General features: G+C 38.1%; 1 protein-coding gene across 1 annotated transcript in view; it reads left to right on the top strand.

Moving 5' to 3' along the window:
* LOC140170204 (uncharacterized) overlaps positions 1-8629 on the top strand; it is a 66956-nt gene extending 58327 nt beyond the window's left edge. Inside the window, 6 exon segments of the mRNA XM_072193540.1 lie at positions 726-742; positions 745-823; positions 2027-2210; positions 2712-2824; positions 6249-6342; positions 8160-8629. Of these exon segments, the coding sequence (XP_072049641.1) occupies positions 726-742; positions 745-823; positions 2027-2210; positions 2712-2824; positions 6249-6342; positions 8160-8327 (655 nt within the window). The 3' untranslated portion in view covers positions 8328-8629.
* Positions 8630-20675: the final 12046 nt, after the last annotated feature.

Below are 20675 nucleotides of genomic sequence, written 5' to 3'. Positions count from 1 at the left end.
TAAAAGTTTTCAGCCATATTTTGACAACACTGGATCCCTGTCTTCACCCCCAGCAAGACTCAAACAATGCTTATTCACAGCAACAGTAGAATATGTACCGCTTTATGGGTACAAGGCATGAACAGTCACCTCCACATTGGTGAAAGAGATGGATGGCTGCTATACCAGACTACTGAGATCAATGCACAACATCCACTGGAAACAGCACATGACAAATAGAGCGGTATACGGAGACCTTTCAATTCTAACAGACAAGATCAGAGAAAGACGGATACGGTTTGCAGAATACTGCTATAGAAACCAGGATGAATCTGCATCTAAACTGGTGCACTGGGTTCTTAAGATGAGAAATGAAAACCAGGATGGCCTGCTGTAACATAAGTTGACATCCTAAGGCAAGACACTGGACTGGAGTCCACTGACATTGAGACAGTGATGTAAAACAGAAATATATTGAGAGTGCAGTGCAAGAAAGGCCAATCTGCAATAGCTGCCAGGTGTCATATGTGTACAAGATAGAATGCACAAATTGTCTATAGGGCAGCTATTGCAGATGGGCCTAAACCCACGATATGGTGGGCCATCACAGTTCGAGGACTGCACTCAACATAGGCAAGCAGGCAGACTGGTGCATCTGGATCTCATTTGGTCACCACACACACTAATACCCAGCCCCTTGTCATTTGAGCTAACTTGACATTGACTGATTGTTTTTTACAATACAGGTTACATGGCACATTCAGTATACATCTCCTGATGTATGGGGGAGTGAGGAACTTGCTTGTGATGGCATAGTTATTGACATGGATTACAGCCCAACAAGGTATGCATTGTTCATATCATAATACTAATTATGGCGTGTCCGTCCGTCTCTCTGTCATCGCGTTCGCGCGGTGCACAATCATGTGCTCGCGGGGCGCTATCGCGTAGTATCAACGCGGAGTGCCGGCGGGAGCAGTGCGTGCATCGGAAAGCATTAGGCCTACTTTCAACACATATTTCCAATACGGAACGCGTCCATTGGCCTATTTCAGCAGAACATGACTATTCCCGAGGTCCTCCAGAATGGTTAACATTATGATAAAAATAATCTGTTAATAAAATAATCAGGTAAGGCCTATAACCCGTAATATTAGGCCTTATTGGGTTGACATTTCTCCCGATTGATTTCATTACTTTAGTAACGGCCTACATCCAATCTAGATATTAATTTTGGGGTATTTTCGGGGTCCTCCAACGTAGTAGCAGGACACTCAGAGCTTGGAAGTAGAGGCGAACGATGGGTTTCCAGATTATGGTACCGAAGTAAGCGTCACAGCTACAAAACAGAGTTGTGTCAAGTTGGATCTTGATCATTGAGAGACAGCGAGGCCTATAGTAGTTTAATAGGTCAGAGCAGCTATATGGGTAATGGGTGTTGGGCAATTAGAGATAGCCCTATTACGAGAACCGCACAACTCGAGAACCGCGAAATCTAGTTTGGTATAATTTATAGGTTTATCGATAGAGCTGAAAGACTTTTTCTCTTTTTTTACCCCTTTTTCCCCCTTTCTTTTTCTTTTTTACTGGGTTATAGATTAATATAGCTTCATTTTATAGTTTGACTTGCCAATGATCCTATATGATACATGGTATATCATCAATGGGTTCGTTTTGTGCACAGACTCAGTACCCTGATCAGCCAACATGTAGATGAACCATCGCATCATACTTACCTAGCCATTTATCACAAGCTACAGTCAGTTTCAGAGCAGAAAGGCAGTCCCTTGCTCAGATTGACACTCTTATCGCCATTTTGATGAGCGGCATATACGGAGCTTTGTGTTCCCTTCAAGAGTGTCGATCTGTGCCGACCAACGTAATCGGCCAATCAGATTATCGGTCTGTTGTTATGATTGTCAGACGATTGAATCGGCCAATCAGAACCCCACTTTCGTGTTGACGCTGTACTCACTCTCAAAATGTAAACAACTGCCATTCTTCTCTGCCATACCTATCCTGTTGTTGTTTCATTGTTTTCCAACAGGAATGAATTTGCTTATGCCTCAAGTGACAAGATGGTTTACATTAGAAGGTTCAGTGAGAAAGGAAGTGAGATGAAGCTATGCAATACACTCCAAGGCCATGATGGAGAAATCACCCAAGTCAAATGGAATGGTCCAAGAAACAAATGGGTCACAGGGTCAGAGGATGGTACCATTAGAATATGGGTAAGTTTTAATGGTTTACATAATTAGAAAGGAAGTGAGCTGATGCTCTGCAATACTAGTCCATGATGGAGAAATCACCCTGGTCAAATGGAATCACGGGTGTGAGAGTTCAGATTAAAATCTTAATTCAGATTTTTTGATCTTGATTTTTATCTCTTTTTCTGCACTTCCTCTGTTCAAAAGTATAGGTGCTTTCAAAATTTCAGACTTTTTCAGATTTTTTTATCTGTGGTCACTCACATCCCTGAATGGATTGGTCCAAGAAACAAATAGGTCACAGGGTCAGAAGATGTAACAATTAGAGTATGGGAAAGTTAACTCCAGAAAATGGGGTCATGATCAAACAAAAGTGCAAACTGCTACTTTAGAAGAAGATTTAGGGGTTAGGATCATTAAGTTGAAATATGCAGAGGGATAAATAGAATTTCAAGATTTTTTAGCATTCAGACAAAGAATATTGGTGACAATCTCAATATCCTATTGCTTCCATTTATATTACAGAGTGGTGATGGTATGTCATGTGAGCAGGTCCTGAACACCCATGGTCCAGTCACAGCCTTATGTATTGATAACACCAATAGCTGTATAGTAGCAGGAGTGCAGAATAATATCAAGTAAGTTATCACTATGTGTCTGTCAGGGGGTGTGGCGGGGTGTCGGGTGTCCATCAATCTGTCTATTTATGTTAGTAATATATACCGGTATTTCTTTTCTAGTGTCCTACCAGAAACTTCTTTTTGTAAGAAGTAGGCATGTATTCTTTGTGATCCATGCATTTATTATTTTTTTATTTTTCTAATGTCTCGCATTGACTGGTGTCCTGCTAGGACACAGCAGATAAGCTTCCCCTCCAAGTTGTCTGTTTTTAATATGACTTTGGATTATAGATATCTTATTAGATATTATAATTTATGATAATTACAGTTATTCAAATGTATTTAAACTAGTAATGCCCTATAGTACTTGCAACTTGTTTTTTCAGAACATTGGACTGTATCAGTATGTTTTTAAAATTTAACCAGGAAGTCATTTTATCATTTTCTATGATTATGGTGTAAAGGAATGATCGTAATAATTACGGTTACGGTTCGCTATCTCTAAGGTTCGCTATCTCTAAGGTTCGCTATCTCTAAGGTTCGTTATCACTAATTACGAAATAGGTCCGCTATCACTAATTTATTGAAGGTTCGCTATCTCTAAGGTTCGCTATCACTAATTTAAAATAAGGTCCCCTATCTCTAATTTTAACAATCCCGGTATCCCTAAGGTTCGCTATCACTAATTTATTGAAGGTTCGCTATCTCTAAGGTTCGCTATCACTAATTTAAAATAAGGTCCCCTATCTCTAATTTTAACAATCCCGGTATCCCTAAGGTTCGCTATCTCTAATTTTAAATAAGGTCCGCTATCACTAATTTCAAATAAGGTTCACTATCTCTAATTTTAAATAAGGTTCGCTATCTCTAATTTTAAATAAGGTTCGCTATCTCTAATTTCAAATAAGGTTTGCTATAGCGGTCCTTATTTAAAATTAGAAATAGCGGACCTTATTTGAAATTAAAGATAGCGGACCTTATTTAAAATTAGAGATAGTGGACCTTATTTAAGATAAGTGATAACGAACCTTAGGTAAAGCGAACCTTAATCGAAATTAGTGATAACGAACCTTAGAGATAGCGAACCTTAATTAATTAGGGATAGCGAACCTTAAACAAAATTAGTGATAGCGGACCTTAGGTATAGCGGACCTTTATTGGAATTAGTGATAACGAACCTTAGAGATAGCGAACCTTCAATAAATTAGTGATAGCGGACCTTATTCAAAATTAGTGATAGCAAACCTTATTTTAAATTAGTGATAGCGAACCTTATTTAAAATTAGTGATATCGAACCTTAGAACTAGCGCACCTTATTCTAAATTAGTGATATCGAACCTTAGAAGTAGCGGACCTTTTTTTAGGTATAGCGAACCTTTTTCTCTATTAGAGATAGCAGGATTCTGATCTCCATAGACTTTACACGTTAGTGATAGCGAACCTTAGAGATAGCGAACCTTAGAGATAGCGGACCTTAGAGATAGCGGGATGTCACCATAATTACAGCCGTTCATTGTCACTTAATAATGAAGTAACACACTTTCTGTTTGTGTGGACATCGGGCACGTTGACCCCCTTGTTCAAATTTCAGAGTGTACACATATCAGCTAAAGCTTGCAAAGGGGACACACAGTCAGACTGCATATGGGCACATGGGTTTTTTTTTTTTGGGGGGGTTTGTCCTGTGTGTGTGAAACCAGTCCAATTAAGATCAGAATGATACAATGTCCCCAAATTAGTAGTTGATAGGGTCAGTAGGCCTAATTATCACATTTTCTCTAATTAACACCCCCTCTTATAAATGCCCCCTTTAACTAAATAAATCACATTCTTGCATAGAAATGCACTTACAGACTTAATTTTGTAGTATTGTCTGATAATATGTAGCCCCTTGTGGGTACCACCATATTATATTTCAAAACGGAAGTCATATTTTTATCACTGAAAATTCACTTCCATAAATACTTGCCTCCCTTTCTAAAATGGTACGCTGGAGGGGGGGTATTAGAGAAAATACTTAAAGAAATTCTTGACCTTAAATTTCACCAATATTTGAGTTATGCCAAATATGTACCTTAGATCAACAGAACTTGACCTACCCTGATACACACTGTTTGATATATGATAATTATAAAGAGTCTTTGAACTTTGATCTGAAGATGCGTGGTTGATAAATCTATATGAAAATGAATGCTGATGAAATCAGTGTAGTTGTACCTTTTTGGTGAACAAAAGTTGCACATTAACCTTTAAAAGGGTGTGACCTGATGATTAACAGCATCATCCCCCATTTTTTGTCATCTGAACAACTCTTGGTAACAGAAGAAAGCTCTTACTTTTCTCATTATCCCAGCAAAATTAGAGGGTGTGAACACAAATGTGGTAAACCACACCGGAAGTGTATGTACTATCATATGGGGTATCGCTTGTATACAAATACAACATGTTTTGAGGGGAAGTACCGGTAGTCAAAACTACTGGTCCCGAGGTATTGGATGATTTGACTACTTCCCGATGCATCAGCAGAGGGAAGTAGTCAAATCATAGTACTATCCTATGGGGTATTGACATGCTTTTCATATAAAAACCGCTGGAGCAATACAACACAAATTTGGATTCATATTGGACCATGCCCCTTTAACAGAAAAATAGCTGGTATACAAATATATTTAGACAGGTGAATTGTCCTCTTCTTATTTGATTTAATAATCTGTTAGAATATAGACAATTAAGCCCATACACAGGGAGGGGCCTATATACAGGTGCAGGCATGCAGCAGCACCCCACCAGTCCACAAAGGTCCGCTTTTTGCTTTGTTTGTCAAATAAAAAGTACAAAAATGTGAGAAAATTGACAAAAGGTTCACATTTTGGTGAAAAAGCATTTTAAAATATCCAAGAAAGGACATTTTTAGGATACTTTTTTACAGAAACTCTACACAAGCACACTTTCCAGTAGTAGAAAAAAAGTCTGCAATTTGGAAGTTCCGCATTTCGCCAAAAAAAAATACTGCGTATAGACCTGGACTTAGGGGTTTTTGGAAAAGTTTGAGACCAGAGCTTTGTAGGGTTTAGGGTAGGGGTTGTAAAGGCTGGGTATAACATCTCAGAAGTAGCATCTTTAAGATCATCACCACATCTCTGGAACCTTGCTTGGAACCTTAACTCCATGATGGGCATTACTGCCTTTTTACAGTGCCTTTGATTGGTTAAATACATGATGTAATCATCTGAGTAACCAATCAAAATAGAGCTTTTGGTTATATCCTTAACCCCATGGGCATTACTGCCTTTCATCTGAGTGTATTGTCTAGAAGATTTGTAAGAGGTGATGCAATAATTGTACCCTGGGATGAATTATGGATGGGGGAATTTATAGCAAGCCCTTCCTATTATACAGCCTAAAATATTTTTGTATTCCATTCCTCTCTTTTCCATACAGGGTGTACGATCCTGAGAACTTCAAGTTGGTGCAAACCAATATCGGTCACACAGACTCAATCAGAAGCATAGTTCATGTACCAGAAAGAGATCAGGTGAGTAAACAGGGTGTACGATCCTGAGAACTTCAAGTTGGTACAAACCAATATCGGTCACACAGACTCAATCAGAAGCATAGTTCATGTACCAGAAAGAGATCAGGTGAGTAAACAGGGTGTACGATCCTGAGAACTTCAAGTTGGTGCAAACCAATATCGGTCATACAGACTCAATCAGAAGCATAGTTCATGTACCAGAAAGAGATCAGGTGAGTAAACAGGGTGTACGATCCTGAGAACTTCAAGTTGGTGCAAACCAATATCGGTCACACAGACTCAATCAGAAGCATAGTTCATGTACCAGAAAGAGATCAGGTGAGTAAACAGGGTGTACGATCCTGAGAACTTCAAGTTGGTGCAAACCAATATCGGTCACACAGACTCAATCAGAAGCATAGTTCATGTACCAGAAAGAGATCAGGTGAGTAATCTTAATCTATAACTCAAGGTAGTCAGTCAGTGATGGCCAATTGTACTGCCCACCCCTGCTTCCCTGAAGGGGAGACACCCAGGCTGTATTGTTTTGTAAGGTGCTGTGAGGCTCAGATTAAGTGAAGTATTGAGGGAGGCAGCCAGGCTGTTTTGTTTTGTAAGGTGCTGTGAGGCTCGGATTAGTGAAGTATCAAGGGAAGCACCCATGTTTTATTTTGTAAGGTGCGGTGATGCTCGGATTAGTGAAGAATCAAGACGGTAAGGCACTGTCTTGTGGTGGGTGTGGCAAGGAACAAAAAAAGATGTGCATGTGGCAAGCTGTGTGAGGGAGACTGGGAGGCACTACGGCCCAGTGCAGGGTTGCTGCGAATTTGTTATGATGTGGACGTGTGACCAATGGTGTAGCTAGCACTTTTTTATAGTGCCAAGGGGTGGGGGGGCAAACTATGACAAAATGTGCTAAAATGGGTGGCTAGCATCCCACGGGGGGCAAGTGGATGGCAAGACTTGTCACCCCCCCTTGCTCCCCACCAGCAGCTAGTGAAACACCACTCTGTGCTACCAACAAGTCTATATAGAACCTTCCCTTTGTTTTTACCTTCAGGTTTGTCTTGCAAGCGCTATTTTAATTATCAACAAACCTTGTATACATTCTGTGATGTTTTTGGTTGAATTTCTGGGGGTCACTTTTGCATCATATAAAATACCATCTTCATTATGGCCATAAATTATTCTGTCGCCAAACGGTGCAGGATTCACTGTAGGCCTATTTCAAGAAATTGAAACGGACCCTACCTATCCCCATATCAAAAGAAATCTACGCCACTGTTAATGTTGCCAAAAGGTGCTGGATTCACTATTATAATATGCCTACTTCAAGTTCAAGAAATGTTTTTCATATCTCTACCCCCCCTCCCAATGTCAAAAAGAAATCTACGCCATTGAGATATCATAGTGTTTCGTTGCGGTTACCATGCTAATAATGCTCCACCCTCCCCATCGAAATTCATCACAACATGACAAACGAATAAACTCAAATTATACTTTCTTAGATTAGTATCGATTATCGGCAAGTTCCTCTTTAATAGTATAGATTTCAAGGGGGTATTTTGTAGAGTGCTCCCTCATACAGAGATACCACTTTTTAGGACATATCCTGATTTCAGGAAATATTAAAGAAAATTACCAATTTCAGGACATTTTAAGAAAATTGACCAATTTCGGGAAATTGTTGCTGCAAAAGAATAGGGGAAAAGTGCATTTTCAGGATTTTTCCAGGATTTTCAGGAAATTTCGACAACACCAAGTGGCATCTCTGCTTATAATAGGCTTCGCCTGCAAGTGTATTCATAGTTTGTTGTTTCAAATATCTTTGATTTCAGTATGTATCCGGTTCGTGGGATAGCACATTGCGCATATGGAATGCGTACAAACCCGTAACGCGCAAGAGAAAACCTAAAGAGGACAAGCGAGGGAGTAAATCGGTACACGGCGGTGCCAATAATCCAAATTATCTTCTGGATGAAGATGATATTGTATTAACTCTATAAGTTTACATGTTAATGGTGCTCGCTTAAAAATGCAAATTTGAGATATTGTCAATATAGAGGGATCCAGAAGCAGAAGTTGTTGAGGGCTCAAGGAACACACTAGAAGTACATGATATAATTATGTAGGCTTGTCAGACTTAATGTACAGGAGATTTGCACAGGAGCACAAAGCAATGGATTGGTTCAAATAATGTTTTGCATGTGACACTCATTTGATAATAAAGCTCAGTATAATTCTGGTATACCCTGTGCACCCTAAGTTTTACGGTTAGGGTAAGGGTTTGGTTAGGGTTATAATTAGGATTAGGGTTATGATTAGGGTGGGTTAGGTTATAATTAGGGTGGGTTAGGGTTATAGGGTGGGCTAGGATAAGGGTTATACTTGTGCGCAGGGTATTCCAGAATTATTCTTAAAGCTCTCTTTGAGTGCCCCACATTAAGACTGATAATGAAATTTGAACTCATAAAAGTGCCTCCCCTTTGGAACTTAAAAGTTCAATAATATTCATGTTTAGTTTACAATAGGGGCTGTCAATCAAAATCATGCTCACTAAAATCTAAATTTTAACAGTAGGAGATACATTGTACTAGTGACAAAAGTGAGTTCTATCTTCAGGTGAGCAAAAGAAATACAGATTGATTTGGGTTAGGGTCTGGGACCAGGAAAGGGTAAGAGTAGATAACATTGGAATTAGGATTGATTGCTAACACATGGCTGGATCAGGTGAAATCAAAGCAATGTAGGATATGCTACATTATGAAACTTATGAAATAAAATCCTTTGGTATTCACAAGCATTAAAAAGAGTTTGATGGTAGAGAAAATAAAAGTGACCTGGAGCATTCTGTGTTGACAATATCTCAAAGTTGCTTGTAGAAATAAACTCATTTCTATGTAAAAGATGCATCTAGAACAAAAAGAATTTTATTGAGGCGATCAAGGGGAATTGAGTCTAATATGTCACTTTGTTATGTGAGTGCCTTGTGATTAATAAATCTTGCTGCACTGATAAGGTGTCAAGTTTTGAAGGGTAGTTGGGTTTGAGGTGCTTCTATGAGAACCTGATGAACGATCTCAAAACCCATGCCAAATAAAAAAAACATTTGACAAGTTTCTTGATTCCTCTACAAGTGCAATTCTAAAATCTATCATGAGGCAGCTATTGCACATATGACAACTTGATTGGGCTATTCCATTTAAAATCCACACTACCCCTGTGGAAGATTTTGGAAATATCTTGCACAGGGGGAGTGTGAAATTTAAATCGAATGAACCTTAATCTGAATTCAACCAGAATCTTCCACAGATGGAGGGTGAGTTTCAAATGGAACTGCCTAATGTGTTCATTCTATTTCATACTCCCCTGTGGAAGATATTTTCAAAATCTTCCACAGGGGTAGTGTAGATTTTAAATGGAATAGCCAATTTTTAGTCATTGGCCAAAAAAGTGCTCATTTTTTTCATTGTTTTCAGCAATTTGAATAGGCTATTCCATTTGAAATCCATACACCCCCTATGGAAGACATGACTTTAATCTTGCACACAGGGGGTGTAGATTTCAAATTTTTTTAACATACGGCGACAAATTGAGATCTACACACCCTATGGAAGACATGAGGGAGTGTAAATTTCAAATGCGGGTAACTAAATGGGTGACTCCATTTGAAATCTATACCCCCTGTGTAGGCGATTAATTAGGTAATATCTTCCATAGGGGGTGTATATGGATCCCAACTGGAATGGCCCATTAAATATTTTCAACAGTGGACTCATTTCCCCATGGTGTTATCACATCATTATATGCACTTGAAATCCATTTAAAATGAAATGATATAAAGAATTTAAAATTTGCACTTGGCAGTGCAAAGCAGACTTTCTTCATAATGACATTTTGTACTTTTGATTTGGTTCACCGCAAGTTCGGTAGTGACGTATGTGCATATTTTGCTCGCCGCAGTATCAAAGCATGCATGTAAAGTTAAATGCACTGAATGTACACTCACACGTACAGGGCGGTTTGTACACGCATGTCGCTTGCGGCACAACCGTGAAAAGCATTGACCTCACTACCGACCTTGAGGTGAACCAAAATATAATTGATTCTTAAACCAATACCAAAGAAATTATTGCCTTGGCAGTAAAAAACCTGTGTCTTTGATGAAAGAATTACAAAATCAAACTTTTTATCTTTATAAAATTTTGTACTTTATTTATTAATATTTAACTAATACCAAAGAAATTCAAATTTGTACTCTATTGATTCTAACAGATTCTAGAATATTATGGTACCGTATTCATTCCATTAACCGCCCAGGGTGCTTAACAAAATCATTTTGGGTGGGCGCTTATTTTTTACATTGTTTAGGCCAACAAGATGTGAAAACGGGCCAAAATGTTAATCTATCATCATCTGTATGTTTCAAACCATGATCAGATTTGCATGTGCAGTTAATAAACTAATATCAGTTTGCTTGTTGTAAAGTCTCTTGGTGGGTGCTTTAAGATGCATGGGCGGTTCATGGGATGAATACGGTACATTCATTGTATGTATAAATATAATAGAGTATCATTTGTGGGTGTGGGAAGGTATGGGAGTGACTGTGTTATGTAACCACCGGCAGAGGAGGACACTTTCATTAACGGTTTTTGTTACTACGCACATCAATAAAAGTGTATGGGATATTCCAATTGAATCTCATACATCATCTTTGGAACATGTCTTTAATGGGCTTATTTCATTTAAGATCCAAATATTCCTAGTATGGAAGACATGACCTTTAATAATCTCCCATAGGGGTGTATGGATTTCAATGGAATAGCCTAATCTTTCACAAAGGGAGTGTATTTCAAATGGGATTACCTGAATGGGTGATTCCATTTGAAATTTACACCCCCTGTCTGTGTCTTCCATAGGGCATGTATGGGTTTTAACTGGACTAACTCAATGGGTATGGGAGTAGCTTTAAATGTGTATGTGGTTGAATATTATCAATTACAAGTCTTTCTCTCAACAAATTCAAAAGACAATGGTGCTTTGATTATTAACTTTTGTAGAAGTGTGTGTGTGTGAATGTAGTATTTGTTTTTGTTTTGATATAATTAGACAATAATAACTGCGCACCATCTATTTTGTGGTCATTGTGTGAAATCGGAGGGGTTTGTTTTGGGCCGAGGTATTCCGCTCCCTCGGAAAAATACTGAGGCCCCAAACAAAACCCAACAATTTCACACAATGAACTCAAAATAGATTGTGCAAAGTTATTATTGTCATTCATTACCATCGTATGTGATATTTTGAACAAATCAAAATGCCATTTTATTGTCTCGCCTGATAAGGCAGGAGACTATATGATCACTTTTCCGTATGTGTGTATGTAGGGGTGGGGGTGCGTGCGTGTGTGTGTGTGTATGTGACAAATTTGGTTAAAGTTTTGGTTAAAGTTTGCCTTCCGCCTATTTTCTCGGAGACTAGGAGTCGCATATTCCTCAAACTTGGTGGGTTGGCGCACCTTGACCCGAGACAGAACCAGTTTGTATTGGTTAGTGGTTCAAGGTCACTGAGGTCATCCAGGGGTCATCTTAGGTCAAATTAGTAAAAACTGTCGTATGGGTATGAAACCTGGTGGATACAGTCAACATTTAAAGCCAAATTTTTGGAAGGTCATTTCGAGGTCACCAGAGGTCATCTGAGGTCAAATTAGTAAAACTGTCGTATGGGCATGAAACTTGGTGGGTACAGTCAACATTTAAAGCCAAATTTTTTAAGGGTATTTCGAGGTCACCAGAGGTCATCTGAGGTTAAATTAGTAAAAACTGTCGTATGGGCATGAAACTTGGTGGGTACAGTCAACATTTAAAGCCAAATTTTTGGAAGGTCATTTTGAGGTCATCAGGGGTCATCTGAGGTCAAATTAGTAAAAATTGTCGTATGGGCATGAAACTTGGTGGGTACATTCAACATTTAAAGCCAAATTTTTGGAGGGTCATTTCGAGGTCACCAGAGGTCATCTGAGGTCAAATTAGTCAAAACTGTCGTATGGGCATGAAACTTGGTGGGTACAGTCAACATTTAAAGCCAAAATATTTGGAAGGTCATTTCGAGGTCACCGAGGTCAAATTAGTAATAACTGTTGTATGGGCATGAAACTTGGTGTGTACAGTCAACAATTAAAGCCAAATTTTTGGAAGATCATTTCGGGGTCACCAGGGGTCATCTGAGGTCAAATTAGTAATAACTGTCGTATGGGCATGAAACTTGGTGGGTACAGTCAACATTTAAAGCCAAATTTTTGGAAGATCATTTCGGGGTCACCAGGGGTCATCCAAGGTCAAATTAGTAAAAACTGTCGTATGGGCATGAAACTTGGTGGGTACAGTCAACATTTCAAGCCACATTTTTGGAAGATCATTTCGGGGTCACCAGGGTCATCTGAGGTCAAATTAGTAAAAACTGTCGTATGGGCATGAAACTTGGTGGGTACAGTCAACATTTAAAGCCAAATTTTTGGGAGACTTTCACGATCACCAGGGGTCATCTGAGGTCAAATTAGTAAAAACTGTCGTATTGGCATGAAACTTTGTGGGTACAGGCAACATTTAGAGCCAAATTTTTGGAAGGTCATTTCGGGTTCACCATGGGTTGTTGCAGGTTCATTTACTTCTATCAAAAGTAATCGCGAAAGCAGGCGGTTGCGAAATTCATTTACTTCTACTGAAAGTAATCGCGAAAGCAGGCGGTTGCAAAAGCAGGCGAGACTCGTGGTTCGAGAACCGCCTTGTGATATTTAATGTCATAAAACGCTCAGTGTTAAATATAACCAGTTTCAATTATTGTTATTACCTACCCTACAAAAAAAATCGACCAGGCAAATTTAACATTAGCGCCGAGAAGAAGAGCTACCAATCGCAGAAGCGCGACTGAATCGCGTAGGCGTGTGTGTTGCCATAACGCTTAGTGTATACACCACAGACTACTACAGACCATGTATCAACAGTCACAAGTCCCTGTGTATTGTATAGTGTGATTTCACGCATATTCATGAGGGCCGATTGTTCGATCGTGCCGTGTCTAACAATCACGCCAGTGCTGCGTGCCTTTGCGTATACGCGAAAGAGCGTTGCGTGCTTTCGCGATTATGCGATAGACCGTGGAAATTGCATAGCAGTCTCGCCTGTCGCATTTCATGGAACAATCGGCCCTCATTATCGGGTGATGCGGAGACTTTGAATGGTTGTACAGCCTCTGTTTTTTCTCTCCTCTGTGGTATACACGCACGCGCGCGCAGAAGTCATTGTGAGTTATTAATGACCTCGCAATTAGTGCGCGGTCAGGCAATCAATTTCTTTTGATTGGATCACAGCTTCGCATATATTAATGAGGTTATGAATTTTGTTGTTTGATTTTCTGTATATGGTGCTTGCACAAAAGATCAAGAGGTTGACTGCCTCCAGAAGAGTATACAATCACCTGTTATGTGAATGTATTGTAATGTTCTGGAGGATTATTCAAGTCTAGCATCCAATCTGTGACCTGATGAGGACATCGCGAATACACCCTATATGGTATAATTGATCATCTTATCATACTATGACCAAATGTATGCTAATTAGACCAAATTTGATAGCACTGAAATGTTATTTCAATACAACAGACATTTATCAGCACTGGGTGTAATAAAAATGCACTGTGTTGCTTGAATTTCATGTAGTGTATTATATTTGCACAGAGCTGTCATGTGTTTACATGGCAAAGTACAACAAGCATTGGGCAATTCCCTTTTGATATCTACACACCCCCTCTGATAGACATAACCTTAACATAACACAGGGAGTGTGAATCTCAACTGGAATATCCCATTGCAAAGTATAGCAAACATTAGAATCACTAATGACATATGACATTATACAAATGACTATAGTTGCTGGAAATGATTGCAGACACTTTCAAACTTTTAGTGTAAATTTAAAGCCTTAATGTATGATTTTTATCAAATTTTAATTTTGTTATTCTGTACCCAAAATACAGAAATAATATTAGAAATCACTGTTGGCAAGGGTTGCTGTCCATTTTAAGCGTAAATAACAAGGTAAAGCGAAAGAAACCCCACTGACTATTTTGGCTGTTTAACATGGGAGTTCTATGGGGGATTTAAAGTCATAATAAAAAAATTATGACTTTATGTCAAAATTGCTGTTTACCTGAGAAACAACAAATTTGGCTGATTCCATTTAGGTACAAATCAGGACTTGCGTATACATTAAAAATATGCCAAAAAATAAGGTTTGAAAAAAATTGTACATTATGGCTTCAACTTTTCAGCTTTATTGTATGTTACTACTACTAAGGTGGGTGGTTTTCGGTTTCTGTCCTGCATCACTGTCTTGAAATCTTCTACCTCCAATTCTGTGTTTGTTAAAAATCGCTGGACTAAGGAAACATTTTTTACTGATGCAAATCAACATGAATACAACTCAACCTACTGAGAATTTATTTTATATCCTTGTGGTGTAATTTCATTTCCAATATTAGGTCATCATAATAGTCAAAACTGACTAGTGCATACAGTGTTTATTTTCCTTCCGCTTTAAAATAAGACCATTAGCAAATTAACAACGGCTGGCTACATTGTATGTGTCAATTCATATGCAATATGTCAATTCATGTGAAATCTTAATATCTACCTCAAGCAAAAATTTAAAAAGAAAATCCCTCCCCAAAAAAAACATGCGCTAAATTTTTAACAATTTCAGCTTTATGACAAACTTTTTATTAACCTGTACGTATTGTGCTACTTAAAGACATTAATTGTCATGGTTTTGCGGACCAATATGCCCAGCTGACTTTGTCTACTGAGATTTGTGACATTGGGCTGTTCCAGTTGAAATCAATACACCCCTGTGTAAGATATGAAGATCATGTGTTTCATAGGGGTGTATCGATGTCAACTAGAAAGGCCCAATACTGGTGCCTCAATGTCGGTTAGAAAATGAAGAATTTGGATGAAAAAAAAAACCGAAACACACATTTTAAACTTTTTCAGTTATGACTTCCAGCATCTGCCCTAGTAGTGGTCGCTTTACATTGGCATCCACTTTGAAATTTCCAACATAAATTTTTGAAAATCTGTTCAAAAGGAGCATGTTATTTGCTTTATTATTTTCTATAAATTTGACACTATTTGCTTTTATATATATGTCAAATTGAGACAAATGGATGTATTGTAATGTTAGTTTAACATTTGCTTGTTCTTAATAATTAACTGAAATGCTTTGGGATTTTGCATGTGTTACATGATTCTTTATGTATGATGTGTGTGTTGTGTCTAAAATTTGTTAACAGAATAAAATATTTTGGAATATTTAAAAGTTGTCATGTTTTTGTTAATAATAATTCTAGGTTTATTATGCTACCACAGATAAAGATTCACAAGGACTATTATAATTGATGACAAAATTAAAAGACTAGTTTGCATCTGATGTCAACTGTCAATCAAACTCGCATGCTTTATGGTTAATTTTGTACCTTCTGTACTTTTGTTCCTGAAGGCACCATGCCTAGAAAAGTTGCTTTTTGCTTTGTAAAAGTACCATAATCATTTCTGCGATTCCTTTTCTCCAAAGAAGGCACCAGCCTGGAATCAACCTTCCTTTTACGCGCTACTAACCAATCAAGAGCCGTCAAGAGTTTGATTGACAGCGACGTTGGATGCAAACTAGTCTTTTTAATTCTGTCTCGGATTATACATGTGCAAAGTATGAATGGACTATCATTTTATTTGGAAGAGGGGGTCTCAAATTTGCAAAAAGTCTGCGTCAATAAAATTGCGACCCCCCTATTTCGGCAACAAAAATTTTATGACCCCCACCACCAATACACCTTATACCCCCTACACAGGCTAAAATTGTATTGAAATCTTTTTGAATAAAATAAACACTTTCTGTGGTCATCTTGTGACCCTACATTTTGGTCATCAAAATTCTATGACCCCTCCTCCCCCACTTATTTTTCTTTCCAAAATTTATGACCCCCAGGAATATTTTAGCCCCCCCCCCCCCCTTCCGAAGAAAATGATAGCCCCCTAAGTGGAAGTAAACTGGACGAAAAGCACAAGACAATAATAATCACAACTGAATAATTAAAAACTAAAGATCTGTTCTACTGATGGATGAATCTAGCTATTCCAGTTGAGATCCATACACCCCCTGTGAAAGACATGACCTTGATCTGCTACACAGTGAGTGTGAATTTCAAATGGGTTACATGAATGGGTGACTCCATATGAAATCTCTTATGATCATGGGAGATTGATGTCGTGTATGGATTCAACTGGAATAGCCCATCTTCTGCACATTTTGATACCTTATTAGTGTCACAATCTTACCGAATGAACTTAATTCCTTACATTTTTATCCAATTCAGGGAGGGAAATAACATGTTAACTGGGTGGGCATTTGTCCACCCAGTAAATTATTTTGTCCACCCAGTAAATTCAACTTGCCCATGCCCAAAAATGCCCACCCATGGTAAATTATTTTGCCCACAAAAATTGGGCACCATATAATAATTATCTTAAAACTTGTACCATGATGTAGGCCTATCACTTGAAATCAACTTGCACTTTGAAAGTGATGTTAAATAGGGCCTAAATAATAGTGGGGTGTAAATATTTTTTTTAAAGATAGTTTCGAGAAGGGGATACATTCTCACAATTTTCTGAGGAAAAAGTACTAAGTTTACAATGATTTTCAAAGTTTAAAAAATTGGTATGATTTTTTCTTTTTCTTTTTTATCAAATTTGATATATTTGGGGAATGTTTTTTTTTAATGATCACCAAATTTAGGCGAAAAATCTGCCACCACTGATAGTTTCGGAATCAAGACAATGACACGGTTGATAATGTACTTATTCCATACCCAGCAGCTCCATTTATTACAAGCAGAAAGTTCTTTGCAAGTTAACATATCACTTTTATTTACCAGGTCTTAGAGAAAAAAATGTTCACCGCAGTAAAATTTACACTACTTAAAAAATACCCTAAAGGATACTTTCTTTACTTCTTTCTCATGAATTATACTGCTTGAGTATTTTTTCAGTGTGTTTTGCCTGAACATTAATTACTGTATAAATACTCATAATAGTCATATGATTTAGGCCTACAATGTTTTTGAATAATGCTAATAAAATGAGTCTGCTCTTTTTCTTTATTTCTCGAAGCTGTTTTTGAATCAGCCCTGCTGTAGGGCATTTTGACCGTGGCAATTCCCCCAAAAAAAACACCCCGCTATATCCAGAGAACTGCTAAACCCGGTGACAACTGCTAAACCAGCAACGTAGCCACCCTTTTAGTGTGAGGGGGGCCAATATTTTTCGTCCCATTTCCAGTCATTTTATTGACACTTAATTGCCGTCCCCATTTTGACTCCTGAAACTGTATGTGGGGGAATGTTTGCCCCCCCCCCCCCTCCCCACCCACCCACCCTGGCTACACTACTGTGCAAAACCCAGTGACCGCTCCGCCTTTTTTTTCGGGTAGAGCGGTCACTGGAGCGCAAATCCGGCTTGAAATGGGGGGGGGGGGGGGCAATCGGCCAAAATTGTCAAAATGTGGCTGAAAACAACAAGAAATGGGTAATTTTGCCAAAAAGCGGGGGGAATTAGTTTGAAAAGTGTTTTTTAAAATCACTTATGGATCCGAAATTTCTTTAGTAAATTAGCAGTATTATTCGAATTCTATATGACACGAGAATTTGAGAACAGGGCGTAATATATATTACCTTTTATCAGATTGACATACATGTAATAGTACTTTAGACTGCATGCATATTTTATCTATTTGTCAAAGGACAAAGTTTAATCAAATTAAACAATACTTTGTGTTATTATACCAACGACGAGATAATGACATGAAATTTTGTATAATTTTATGGTTAAAGGGGTGCTTGCAAGTTCACATCGGAAATGAATATAGGCCTATAGAAATAGCCTATTTTGAGATAAAAACATTTTGGAACCTCATTCCAAATTTTTGAAATGTTGACGGAAAGAGTGCATTCTCCTGAAGTATTGAGCTAGGACATTAGGCAAATTTCCATCGGGGGGCTATATAATTTAATTATTAGTTCATAAATTATTGCTTTGCATTTACTGTAAGAAAGTAACACGAAACAGCTTAAAGATCCCCCCCCATCCGTGCCCCTCCCCTTGGAATAAGGCGACGGAAATGATAGCATGATCGACCCAAATTTTTCGTCGTGGGTTTTTTAAAATCTGTATGCAATTTCAATCAGCCGGGGTTTTTTTGGCCGAAATGGATTGATTTTCACAGGGATTTTCACTGAATACTTCTGAAAAAAACTTTTCAAAATCGGTTTTTTTTTTCGTCGCAAAATGCACAAAATATTATAAGGCCTATGGTAAGGTTTAAAACTGCATAGAAATGAACAACCGGCATCGCCAATTTAGATTATTTTTAGCTTGAAACGCTACTACAAGTTGAAGTACTGCAAAGAACAGACTTTATCGTATATTGAGCATGTTTAGAAATGATAAGGAGATGGAAGACACTTGGTCAACCAATTAATAATACACTATTAATTGCGAATGTCACTTTGATATAGAGTGATTATACTTTGAACATCGGTATAGCGGTTCGACCTTTGTTCGATATCCGATTCTGCTTGATCATGATGATTGTACAAAATGATATCACATTCAACAACTACATTGTACATGTAATATTATATACTGCGCACAAAAAGTATCTGAACACTTAAAACAAAACCAATGCTTTAATGCTCTGCGTGCTAGCCATGCGCTTCAACGGAAAAAAGTTGGAAGTTTTGAAATTTTTTTCTCAAAATATCAAGGGCTATCTTAAAAACTACTGGACCAATACTAGGCTTGTTTGTACTCATTTTAATGCATTTTTCATGCTTATTCCAAATATGGTCATGACAATTTACATTACTGAAATTTTTGAATTTTTAAAAAAATTTGAAACTTGTCGTCTGCAGTCGACATCCGCGTGAAGAGAGTTAAAGAAATTAAAACCAAATTGCAAAATAAAGTAGGCCTAGTCGATAGATGGGGAATTTTGTTCGGCGTACTTTGATAACCTTGTTTGGCACGATGCGATTATATATATTCCACTAACATGACTACTAAAAAAAAGCTCATACGCATTTGAATGACAAAAGGTCGAGTTTCAAAAGTTACAAATTAAGATATAGTTCCTCCTTCAAGGCAATTTCTGCTACCTTTTGTCACGGGTTCAATATAGCCTGACGGACACCAACATGACGGATGAATGCTCACTCCGATGTGTTCAATATCTGCGTGTTTCGAGGGAAAAGTCAATGTAAATTTTTTGTCACTTTTGAAAAGCTCTCTCTTTTTATTCAAGTTTCTATAAGTTGGGAACATAAAGTCGTATCGTACCGAATGAGGTATGAAAATACGCAGAACAATGTTATCTATCGACTACTTTATCTTCTAATTTCTCTTTAGAGTCCTTAAAATATGGCTTTTGTTTCAAGTGTTCGGATACTGTTTTGGTGCAAAATATGCCTATGTGCCAATAATATTGAGGTTTATTTAAATGTTTGTAAAATAACAGGCCTTAGAAATCTGGAGGCATTCAACTTTTTCAATAAAAACTAAAATGCATTAGCCTTTTTTTTAGATATGGTGGACAAATTGGATGGCGCTGCACGAAGTGGGTAAAGTCTTTTGAATTTGCCGGGTTTTACCCAGGCGGCGGATGACATGATCGAGCCGGCAACTCGTGAAACCGCCCGGCCGTATGGCATTTTCCATATACTCTGTTAGTTTTGTGGGGTTCATTATCGAACCCCAACGGTTTTAGCTTGTATTTATATTAAAATCAACATAGGCCTATTTGTTTGTGATATTTCAAGCGTTTTAAAATTTCAAAATAATCCCATTCAATTACACGGTTGACGATGAAAATTTACTGAATTTAGGGACTGCACGTCATACACCACCTGGTTTTACCCAGATTGGAAGCTGCCCTTTTTTTGTGTAGGGGCCTACGCCATACTTCGAAAAGGCTAATTGTGATGTAGGCCTACTTCATGGCCGATATAACCAATTGGGCTATTCCGGTTGAAATCCATACACCCCTATAATGGAAGACACGACCTTATCCTCCCACACAGGGGGTATAGTTTTCAAATGGAATCACCCATTCAGGTAACCCCATTTGAAATCCACACTCCCGTTGTCGGAAAATCAAGGGCATGTCTTTCATAAAGGGTGTAATGGATTTCAACTGGAATAGCCCATTTGCCGTCACCGATAACGAAAAAGTTTAACTTCTAAATACGTT

The sequence above is a fragment of the Amphiura filiformis genome, chromosome 14 (assembly GCF_039555335.1).
Source record: "Amphiura filiformis chromosome 14, Afil_fr2py, whole genome shotgun sequence".
NCBI classification, from domain to species: domain Eukaryota; kingdom Metazoa; phylum Echinodermata; class Ophiuroidea; order Amphilepidida; family Amphiuridae; genus Amphiura; species Amphiura filiformis.
The sequence above is the reverse complement of the archived record's forward strand: the minus strand, read 5'-3'. Positions and strand labels throughout refer to the sequence as shown.